At 39.7% G+C, this 11,828-nt stretch overlaps 2 protein-coding genes across 11 annotated transcripts in view; one reads left to right on the plus strand and one right to left on the minus strand.

Moving 5' to 3' along the window:
• cntn3a.1 (contactin 3a, tandem duplicate 1) overlaps positions 1-7,351 on the plus strand; it is a 79,639-nt gene extending 72,288 nt beyond the window's left edge. Inside the window, exons 17-23 of the mRNA XM_032520800.1 lie at positions 985-1,055; positions 1,473-1,707; positions 2,571-2,686; positions 2,965-3,151; positions 4,098-4,210; positions 5,084-5,252; positions 5,946-7,351. Coding sequence (XP_032376691.1) covers positions 985-1,055; positions 1,473-1,707; positions 2,571-2,686; positions 2,965-3,151; positions 4,098-4,210; positions 5,084-5,252; positions 5,946-6,037 — 983 coding nt within the window. The 3' untranslated portion in view covers positions 6,038-7,351. The remainder of the gene's footprint in view (positions 1-984; positions 1,056-1,472; positions 1,708-2,570; positions 2,687-2,964; positions 3,152-4,097; positions 4,211-5,083; positions 5,253-5,945) is intronic.
• A 1,569-nt stretch (positions 7,352-8,920) lies between these two features.
• The window catches only part of si:dkey-178k16.1 (band 4.1-like protein 1), a 39,028-nt gene continuing 36,120 nt past the window's right edge, over positions 8,921-11,828 (minus strand). For all 10 annotated transcript variants that reach the window (XM_032520795.1, XM_032520794.1, XM_032520790.1 and 7 more), the window contains 2 exons: positions 11,338-11,454; positions 8,921-11,223 (listed from right to left, as the gene is read on the minus strand). In XM_032520795.1, the coding sequence (XP_032376686.1) occupies positions 11,218-11,223; positions 11,338-11,454 (123 nt within the window). In that variant the 3' untranslated portion in view covers positions 8,921-11,217. The remainder of the gene's footprint in view (positions 11,224-11,337; positions 11,455-11,828) is intronic.

Below are 11,828 nucleotides of genomic sequence, written 5' to 3' on the forward strand. Positions count from 1 at the left end.
TGTGTGTGTGTGTGTGTGTGTGTGTGTGTGTGTGTGCGTGTGCGTGAGTGTGAGCATGTGAGTGTGTGCAGAGAGGAAAAAACAAGTCCCTAAAATGGCAGTGGCATAGAAAATACATAAATAAATACGATATCTTTGGTTCAGAACTAACATCAACCCAAATTGAGTCAAAGGAGTGGCTTAAAATCTTTTTAAATTAAAATGTTCCCTGGGAAACACCCACCTCAAATGTGTGTATAAGTAACCATACATATAGAGTTGTTATATATAACTGCAGGTACATGCACCTACATATACATATGCATAGATCCGATTTACACAAACGTACATTTATATGGATAAACAAAAAATCATCAAGCAATATATGGTTTAAGAATGACCAAACTTTAAAAAGACTCTCTAATCGAGTGCAGGGCTTACGGCTTCTAAGGTGTTTGGATTTGAAGTTGTATCCACTGTGCTGCACATCAAAATTAAGGTTTTGTGGAGTTCTACTGCACATGTGCATTGTATAAAAGTGATGTCACTTGAGTTGGTTGGGGCTGAAGATTAAAAGTTTGAATAGGAAAAGCATCTGTAGGTGGAGTTAGAAATATGTGAGCATACCAGACATCTGTAGCCCACTCCTCATCTCTGCTTGAGGCTAGCGGCTTGAGGCTAGATTAGCTGCCAGTACACACCTGAATTTCTGACCGAACTGTCTGCATTTGTGTTGTATTGTGGGTAATGTAGGTGCCAGGTTTCGACAAGGAAGAAGGCTGCATGGAATAAAATAGACCGTTGTCAATGTTGAGTCTGACAGTGTTAGATCCGTGCCATGTTAAATAGGTGGAGTACTCTTTAAAGTATAATTGTTGGACATGTTCAGTACTTCTATCTCTTGTAATGTAATGGTGAGCTACAGAATACTCCATAATGTCAATTCCAATAGCAGATACTTAATTATACAAACGGATACTTCTAACACTGTGGTTGATCTGTTAGTTCCCAGGGTGACTCCGGCCAGAGTGAATGGTGGTGGTGGAGGACGTTCAGAGCTGGTCATCACGTGGGAGGTAAATTTGTATTCACATATGATGATACATATAATTGATGTGAATTTATTTGTATTCATGTGCTACATTCAAATGCACAATTGTAATGGTTTTAATTAAAAACACACAATTGACATATGAATGTATGATATGAACCTGTTTGTATGTTTCCAACTTACCTAGTTCTTTTAATGTGAAATTGAAACAGTATAAAGCATGACTGTAGCTCGTTTTGGATAGTTCCATTTTATTTGTCCTCCGTACAAAACCACTTAGTCAGACGGAGTGATAAGTTCATGCAAGGCTTGTATGTACAGTACCACCCTCAGCACAATTCCGCTTAGGTGCTCTTATCCAAACATAACTGCATTTCTTTTAGGTATTAATTTCTTTTAGATCAGTCATCTTGAGTCATCCTTCTGACTCATATCTCCTTAGCCTGTTCCTGAGGAGCTGCAAAGCGGTCCGGGCTTTGGCTACGTGGTGGCTTTCCGCCCACTCGGGGCGCAGGGCTGGATGCAGGCTGCTGTCACGTCCCCGGATGCCTCTAGATATGTCTTCAAGAATGAGAGCATCCCTCCCTTCTCCCCTTACCAAGTCAAAGTGGGGGTTTACAACAACAGAGGGGAAGGCCCTTTTAGTCCAGTGACCACCATCTACTCAGCAGAAGAAGGTGTGTACCATCACAACTATACAGCGAAGCATGTGTTAGCTTAACTCTGGGAATGTACAACACTTGCACTGTGCCAGTGATTACCTATGAAATTAAGTCTTATTTTTACCACTTTTTATCATGATTGCAGTTTTTTATAAACACCCAGTGCCACAGTGCTGTGCATGAACAAGTAGACTGACAAGCACACACTTGTCAATGTCAAATAACTGTCATTGAAAGTGGACACAGTGGATTGAGTCTAAAATCCTGTTTCCAAACACCTTGAAAGGCTGAGAACACATTTTCTTACCTAGACCGATGTGGTCATACAGTACATGAAAGCAAATCATTTCTGCCAAGAATGAAAGAAACAATTTGGGTTTTTTCTCATTGTTTTTTTGTTTGTCTGAGCTCTTCTCACTGGTTTGCGTTGGCTGGGCTCAGATGGAATAAGATGAATTTAGCAAAGCAATTTGGTGACAGTTGTTGGGTTGTTTGCTGCTGTTGAGCACTGTGAATCTAACCTGATCAAACCACACCCACACAATTTGATGAAGTGGATCAGATGAGTTTGTGACTGCTTAACTCTTAATGATAACATTGTTTTGTTTTTTTTTAACCAAAATTTAAGTTGTTGCACATTTATTCTTGAATATTTAATTTAACAGAGAAATAGTTCAGATTTGGCCACACATTTTCAGGGGCTGTAACATTGTATTCAGTGGACTATCCAGGACTTAATGTTGGAGCACTCACTCCTCCTCACACAGTTATATGGATAAATTGGATGTAGCTAGAGTAGATTTGATAACTCATTCGGTAGACGTGGGTGTAGTGAATCTGTTACTCCATCCGTGTCCTGACTGTCCTGTGTGCTTCAGAGCCCAGCAGAGCTCCAGGGAGGCTGAGGGCAAAGAGTGTGTCAGCATCCGAGGTAGAGGTCACCTGGAAGCCGCTGGCCTGGAGCAACAACCGCAGACGCATCCTGGGCTATGAGGTCAAACCTACACATGCCCACACAATAGGAGTCATACAAATGTAGTGGACAGTGCCAAGAGCTAGTGCTATTATATCTTGGATAGCAATGTGATGACCTTTTTGTATTAGTGTCTATATAATTATTCATTCATGAAGCAAACTGGCAGTGTATGATGAGTATGATGAAGCCCACCGGGATTAATGCCCACAATAGTGCAGTTACAGATGGAAGTATCAAGTTACAAATCAGATGCAAGCTTATAAACTATAATCTGTGTATTTGTTTTGTGGTTGTAGTTGCAGTACTGGGGTGAGAGGACTAAACAGGACACAGCCAGTGTGATCAGGACAGTAGGGAATAAAACGTCAGTACTCATCAGGGATCTGGAGGGCAGAAGCACATATCACATGTCTCTGCGGGCCTATAACAGTGCTGGAGTGGGTCCACAGAGCATCATAGTCAATGTCACAACCAAGAAACCACGTAAGGACTGTGTCTTTTTTTGTGCATGCTTTTCCTGTGTTGTTTTTCCTTCTCGCTAATGGTGCGTGGTCCTTTGATATGTATTTCATTTCAGCAATGATGTTTCAACAATTAGAGTGAAAGTAGGGAATATTCACTATGCAAGTACACCTTAAAAGTACCATGTGGAGGGTACCCCAGTTTATCCCCTGAAGCTAGAACTCCCGAGGTTCAACTTTCAGCCGGGGGACCCTTGTTGCATGTCATAAGCCCTCTCAATCCCCACATTTGGAGTCTTACTAACAAGGATAGTGTGAAATTGAGGGACATCAAGTAGCACTTCATAGACATAGCAAATCTTTGATGTAAATTGCAGTTTAATTTACGGTGGCACTGTGCAATTTAACATGCAGGTCTTGCTGGAAAATGATGAGATGTTTCCTGCTGAGAGATTTCCCATAAACGTTAGTTAAATTCTCTTTGTATTGTTTCACTCTTTTCTTCCTATACGTCACCTGCGTGTCAATGAGCAGATACAGTACATGTGCGTCCTTGTGTTCGTGCTTGCAGAGCATGAGATTTAAACAAATGGGCCCACTCATCAAAATAGTTCTCCATGGAGCCACTAGTGTTTAAAAATGTCACAGGGATCTTACGGATGAGCAGCACCTTATGTTCGTATATGCTTATAATGTATATTATTTTCACAGTTTAAATATACCTGTTACACACTCACATGTGTCTTCTTCACTCTCCCCAACCACCCCCTCACCAACAGCTGTACACTCACTCTCACACACATATTCCTAGAGTCTCTGCTCACTCTAACAGTGGGATGATAAACTGATAATGAGAAATCTCCTTCATGCTGAGTTGGTTCTTGACTTTACTGTTCATTGACCGTATGGCTTGTTGTTTTTCTCCCTCCTCTTCCCCTCCGTCTCCCACTCTTCTCGTCCTCCTCCAGCACCGAGTCAAGCCCCGGTCAAAATCATGTGGGACACTTCCAACTCCAAGGTCATCCTGAGGTGGGACCAAGTGCATGCTCTGGAGAATGAGTCAGAAGTCACAGGATATAAGGTAAGGAGTGGAGAGTGTTTCACCTCTCCACTGCAGAGTGCTTAAACTAGACTGGCAAGAGCTCTGATGAGTGAAGGTTTTTATAGATTGTAACATAAAAGAGAAAGTTTTCTCCATTGACTCCATACGAGTTCACTGTTGGGTTTCTTTATGAATTCACTGATTTTGCTAACTAAGTAAGGAAGCTAATCTAAACTGCTCACAGTAGAGTTACTGCATTTACATCTGGAAGGGCAGCCAGCCATGTTCTAACTATTTCAAACTGAAGTAATGAAGGTGCGATGTGTATTTATTTAATATTAAATTCTCCACAAATTCCCTAGTCTCCTTAAAATATAAAATAACAATCCCCTTATCACGACAACACATGCACACCATAATCTTTAGCTACATCGTTTCTGATTGTTTCCTAAGAGTGAGGTCATTGTAGAACATACATACCTGTTACCTGTAGATTGATTGTCATCTTCCCAGATTGTGGCCTTTGACTTGTCATAGCAGCCTTGTATGCATAATAGATATTTTAATGATATTGCATTTCAGGTTATGAATCCTTCTGTTGTGCTATTAGGCTTATCAATCTAAAAAATAAAGGTCAGACATTAATTTGCAGCCTCCTACGTCTACATTCCCCTTATCTGTGGTGCACCCTCTCCTCTGGTCCATCACAGCCACGTGCAGATATCTACAGTAAGATTCATCCTTGTTAGTTTCAGAGGCAACGCATTGCATCTCACACAGCTGTCTGAAAGAAACACAAACTACAACTCAGATTGTCTTGTCAATGCATCAACAAGGACACCTTAAAACCACTCATACTGATGCAATGAATCTGGAGTGGCTTCATCATCTGTACCTTTCTACTTCCTGCAGGTGATGTACAGCCAGGACAAAAACAGCCGTCCCAGTGTGGTGGAGACCAACACCACCTCCTTGGAGTTGTCACTGCCGGTCAACCAGGACTACGTTATCCAGATCAAACCCTTCAGTGAGGGAGGGGAAGGCAGCAGCAGCCGCCAGATTACCATCCCCAAGATAGCAGGTAGGACAGAAAATGTCTGTCTCTGTTTGTGAGACACCACTGCAAAAACAGATGCATTCAGTTGAGCCTGTTTTGAGTCACAGGCAAATCTATCTGCAAACACCCATTCACTGGGGATTTTGACATATGAGGAATCATTTTGTTTCCAATCCTTCTCAACTTCTTTTGTCTACCTCTCCCTAAATTGAGAGACCGATGTGTGAGTGTGCACTGTAAACACAACAATGTTCTGTGGCTGCACTGCATTGTGATCTTTTCAGGCTGATTAATTGGTATCTCTGACTCTTCTATGAGGTATTCTTTCCCTATTAAATGTTGGTGCAAAATGGTAAGTCTTCAAATAAGCTTTTTGTCTTTGAAGCTAATGAACATTGTGTTTACAGTTGTCTTAGCTGTATAAATACAATCTCTCATCCCCTGATTGAGAAATATTCATCATTAAACAAAATGGGTTCAGACATGCAAAGAATATTGGCAGTTGCTGGTTCTTTAAAAGTGTATTTTTCCTTTCAACCCAATGTCTGCAGTCTAGTTCTTTGAAAGACATAATTGAGCACAGCATACCAGTGCCATCTAGTGACATAGTTGTGTACTCACACCACACTGTAGCTCTTCATACTGAATGCATTGTATTATTGGCTGTATTTTTTGCTGCCATAATTAAAGTTAATTTGATTTGTTTGTGTATTTCAGGCTTCATAGCCACGGGAGCAGCCCCAGAGTCTTCTGCATTTCCCTTGGTTAACCTTGCAGCATTAATCCTCACAGCCAGGACTGTACTATGACAAACATCTGCATCAACCAGGTACTACAGCTGCTTATTAAGAAGAGAAACAGCTGGTCAGAGACAACAAGAGACTGACAGCCACATTTCCACCTGCTCCCTCCTTTACTGTGTCTTTTCTCTTCTTTCTACAAAGATCTCTTTGTGAGGATTTTTTTCCCCTCCACCTTTTAAAAGGAATTGAAAAGAACTGGCTTTTTCAGTAGTTGCTTTTCTGGAAGTGAAAGGACACCGTGACTCTACAGCAGTCTCTTTGAAGATGTTTCTTTCTTTGCTCCCTTCTGACCAGTGGATATTCTCATATGGTTTTAAGCTTGAAGGCCCAGTGGTGTGTGATGCACAATGTATTTCCTGTGGGACTGCGCAGGTTCGGTTAAACGGATATTGTATGTACCTCTGGACTTTTCATGGATGCTGGAATTAGAATTTGGGATGAAGGAGACCTTACATAGCTCATTGTAATGTGAGTGAAGTTATATTTTAACTACGTTCAAGACAAGAAAATTGTTTTCCCCTTTCTTTTTGGGAAACCTGCTGCACTGTCTAAGAAGAAAAACCACTATTATCCCTGCCAAGCTAAGCCTCATTGCTTGATGAAAAAAAACAACCATTTGGGACCTTTGTAATTTTGCCATGCCTTTACGTTACTCCACATTACATTGAAACCTCAAGAGTTGCCATGAAACTGACTTTAACCAAAGGTATTGAGCCAACAAGGTTCAGTTCCACCTGTTGTATCATTGTGAAAAAATGCAGTGTGTACACCCTCTATATGGCTTCCGTTGTAAACAGCAGACTTGTTTTGATTAATTGATGTCTTACCTTCCTCCCTCACCCATGATAAGTGTGTAACAAAGGCACGCTGAGCCACATTGTTGTACACTGTATGTATGAAATCCTCAGGTCCCAAATGCGCCTTAAGTCTTATGATTATTATCCATGATGTTATTATTTAAGAGTTTTATTTATTGTCCTCCTTTGTTTATCCAAATTTTGTTTCAGCTCACTCATACTGTAATTTATGAATAACTGACCTTACTGTACGCTGTATGGATTCTTCACTTTTGTTACTCTTTAGATCATATTCTTTGGGCCAGAAACATGCCTTTTTCCTATGTCTTTCATAATGAGCATTGTAATACAGTACAAGTGACAGTAATTACTGACTTTTCTATAATAGCTTATTACAAAGTAGGGGTGGTATTTTACTGTCAGCTGCTGTTTGGCATGAGATTGGTCAGTGTACGTACCTATGTTGCTAAGGATGTCTGAATGGATCAACCTGCTTTTAATAAACCTAATGCCATTTTCCTCATTTATTTATTTAATGTCGCAAGAGGCCAAAAAAGGCAGAATGGCCATGCCTCATCAGGCCATGGTATGTGATGTAAAGCTCTTATGGTCTGACTAGCACATAGTAAGTAGTCATTAAGATCAGAATAAACTCACAGTTTCATTAATTTGACATACAGGTCACACTTTAAAAAGGGGTTACAGTTGAAGCAGAAAATGAAACTACATAAATTATACTAACTTTCAGTTTGTATTTCTGCACCTAAACCTCAATAACTTAAATTTAAATTACATGGTCTAATTTTGTTTAAATAATTGTGATAATAGGTCAACAAAGTGCAATCTTAAGCAAATAAAATTGTTACATGACCACAGGTGGAAGATATTGTTAAAGCATTCACTTTGGGGTGCAAAAACTAGAACATTTGAAACTTTGCAGCCCTGACTTTAAGCAATTATATCCTGTAGCTGTATTTCAGACCTGTGTTTCAGCCCATTTCTCTTCACAATAACTGATTCAATCCTTTGTGAAAGAGCAGCATTTCTTCTCTTCTACCTACATGGATGGTCCCGATCGATAATTTGAGAACAGATGCTCATAAGTGCAATCAATATCTACACATCTGTACCTGTAAGTGTGAGTTATTTGTTGTATCCTTGAGATGTGTTTGGTGCAGTGATCTAACACATCATTAAAATATTGTCTGTGTTATTTTTAATACAGATTGTGTTAACATCTGTATGATTCAATTTTTTTTCTCTTAGCTGTGAGATGACTGCAGCATCTTAACTGCGGCTTGCAAACAATTTAAATTCAGCAAAACTGCAGGTGAGCAATAACTGCATTAATACACTTGACAGCTTTAGTGTATTAATACATTGCTTTTCTTTAACAACCCTGAAACCAAATGCACTTGGTACAGAAAAACCTAGAAATATAACAAATATTTTCTTCAGCATTATTTTTTCAAGATTGAAAACTACAGTAGCTGCACTACATTTAAGGGCCTACTGGACAAATATACACCAGCTATAATAAGCCAACCAGATAAGGTGAAAGGGGTCAAACGGAGAGAGATTCCCTTCTCACCTTGTTCTCTTTTTCTCTGTTCTTTATTAATTTCAAATGACTGCAAGTACAATGTACAGCAAAGACACGGCACCAAGCAATGGAGAGCAGCGGAGCAGAGGAGATTATGCTGCTGAGGAGGAGGAGGGCTCTAGAAAGAAGAGAGCTAGGTTTAAGTGTCAGCCAGAGGTCGTCAAATCAGATGTCAACACCAGGTGCCACAGCCAAATGTCTCTGAAGAATCAGTCTGGTACTTGACTTCCACGGACTGGCCTTTTCTGGAAAGAGGAAGGTTTGATCCAAGGGTGATTTGGATAATTTTGCCTCTTAGAGAAGAATGGCAAGAAGGCTTTCAGCTGGGTATACTCAATGTTTCTGCAAAGCGCTCTTCTTTTTGGTAACTGGTGCCCCCTAGTGTACATCATGCCCATGTCAATTAACTACTTTACATCTTCACAATCCACCAAACGGCATCAAACATACAATACACGGAATGCATGGCTGCATTGTTTTTTTTCTTCACCAGATCCATAATTGATCATCACTTTAGAGGATTTGGAACCAAAATATGAAATACAATGGGAATAACACTACACGTGAATGTTGACAGGAGAAGTTCAGTGTCTGAAAGCCAAAGTTCTACCTCAGTAAAACCCTCATAAACCTGACATAATTTTTTCTCAATTGAATGAATTTGCTGCTGCATGTATGGATTAATATGTAACGTGTGACTTTTGCAAGAAGGACAGGTATTTTGCAAGTAAAGTTAAAGACACCATAATTAAAGGGAACCCTTGCCGTGTCAAGTTTATGCATTTGACTTTCTTGAAACTCTGTAATCAAAAGTAGCTTGTTCATACAAATATTTTCATATAAAATCAGAGTTTGTACAATTTCACTGCTACCTTAATGAGCACACTACAGCACGTGCCTTTGGCATCCCGCTAACATTCATGTACCAAATCCCACAAAACTACAATTCCAAAGATTCTGCTCCTACTGTATATTTTATTTATAACACTGTTCTTTGCCTTGAAAGAGTAATGGAAGGGTTGTGATGCATAATACCATTTCTGCAAATTGTGTGAAAAGATAAAGAGAATGTGTTGTACAATAAAAAGCCGTGAGAAAATATCAGTTACCACAACTGAATGTAGGCATGACAGTCCTACTTCATTTTTCATTAAGGGGGGGGGGTGGATTCAATTAAAAGCAAGGCAATATGTAATAACAGCACCAGTGGCTTGAATGAGATAAAACAGTAGCCACTGTGCTGTCATTGCATCTTGGGATTACTAAAAGGAGTGTAATGTGTGCTTGATATTTCCCACTATTTCTGATAAATACTGTTCATTTCCTATAAAGGAAGCTGAATTTCCTATTTTTTTAATTTATTTTTTTACTTGTCAGACCTCAGATTCGACTTCACATTGTGAATACTTACAAAAGTAAATACAGCCTTTATATCTTGATCATCACGAGCCATCCGTCCTAGAATTAATATTCATATTATTTAATTACAGTCTAATAATGCAAGAAATTATCATGCAAACATTATCTCAAATACTAGTTTTACTGATGCAGCCGCCCATTCTGTGACTTGAACAAGGGTGTGAGTCTACTCTAAGTACTGACTACACAAGTGGTATTATATGCAGCTGGATTCTGAAAGCATATCTAAAGGCTGGGAAAGGAAACTGGGCTGATTCTGAAACACCAGCATGCTCAGAAACTACATCACCACCATTTGAATAAATACGACAGGTACACTGTGTGTTCACAGCTCCTAATATCCAGACACATACACAGTCCATTCTCTAACAGTCCAATCAAAGTCCATCATGATGCAGCAACTGACACACCATGGTCCAATACATTTTACAGAAGTCAAATCTTTCAGGTGAGACAGATAGAGGGAAGTATAGTAATCAGACAAGCTCTGAAAAATTGAACGAGCACCACCAGAGGACCTTGTTGCTCTACATGATCCGTTCTGCTCAGAGCATCCTCATCAGTCAACGTGAAGGGGGTGGGACAAAGCTCATTTGTTCATTAGACAGGCTATGCAAGAGTGAAAACTAAAAGCAGGATTTGCTCTGCTCTCGCTAAACCCTGCTTCACTGGATCCTTTAACAGTACTGGAGCTAGATGTAATGGATTAATTTACTTATTACACGTAAGCACACACACAGTAGGTTTTTACAGCAGTTTTTTTTTTTTCCAACACACAGCAGGGATCTCATGATTTCTTGTTTTTCAGTACAGCAGCACAGACATGTAAACGGCACTCCTAGGTGCATGACCCTTTCTTTTCTATTTTACAAATGATACTTTCTGCGTGAGATGGGTACCCACATGGCCTCGGGTTATTCCACAGTGTGAATGAGTGCACAGATTCCCTTAGACCTTTGAGGAATACTTAAGCAAGTGGCTTGAACATAGAGGCATGAGAGGTTTGCAGGGAATTTAGTTGGATTCGGATTTTTTCTCTTTAGTTGTTCCAGATGTTTGGAATTCTGGTGGCATATTGTTGACCAATCAAGGACCATGAATGTTAGTTTTTTTTTGTAGCCAGCCAAATCACTCTGCTGAACTAGAATGATTTGAAAAGTGAAATGTTTGAATGAAAATAAAAAGAATTTCAGAAGAGTCTTGTTTCAGCTTTGTGTGTGTGTGTGTGTGTGTGTGTGTGTGTGTGTGTACAAGAGGCTCCATTTGAGCACCACTGGCAGTAGTCTATCAGTAGGGATGGTGGATGGCAATTTCAGGTCTGGCACTGACACTTTCGGTCCAAAGGGGGGCGATCTTGTCTCAGGAAATCAGGACTGCAGGTGAAGAAAGAAGAGATATTCAACCATAAATCCCTTAATCTCAAAGTAGGGGTTGTGGGCTAAATCCTGGCCAGATATTATTGCTTGAAGTCAACATGGCAGCCGTACCTCTGATGCCCCGTGTCGATCCTCAGTGGATGATTCTGTTTCCCTGACAACAACTGCCTTGGTCACCTGCATGTCTGGATGCTGTTGCTTGGCTTCCTGTATTGCAATAGCCAGAGCCTGTGAAGAAAAGAGCAAACTACCAAATAAATCACAGGAACAAATAAAACATTTTAAAGATTTTAGTTGATTTCAGTGTTTTATAGCTAAAGTGAGAATTCCAGTTGCCATTTAATAATATTATAGAATGATAATTACAAGTTGAGACTCTTTTTTTATGCTTGCAAATAGACCTTATTTTTTCAAGCAAAAATAGTATGTGTAATATGTGTATGTGCTGTATAAAAATACAGTACCAAACATTGTCTTGTTCCAGCCTCTCAAATGTGAGGATTTGCTGCTTTTCTTTCTCATATATCATAGTAGTATAAATATATATTTTTATTGATCATTAGATATTGGATTGCAATGGCCATTCTTTCCACAACTTTTTT

This window comes from Etheostoma spectabile, chromosome 7 (genome assembly GCF_008692095.1).
Source record: "Etheostoma spectabile isolate EspeVRDwgs_2016 chromosome 7, UIUC_Espe_1.0, whole genome shotgun sequence".
Lineage (NCBI taxonomy): Eukaryota > Metazoa > Chordata > Actinopteri > Perciformes > Percidae > Etheostoma > Etheostoma spectabile.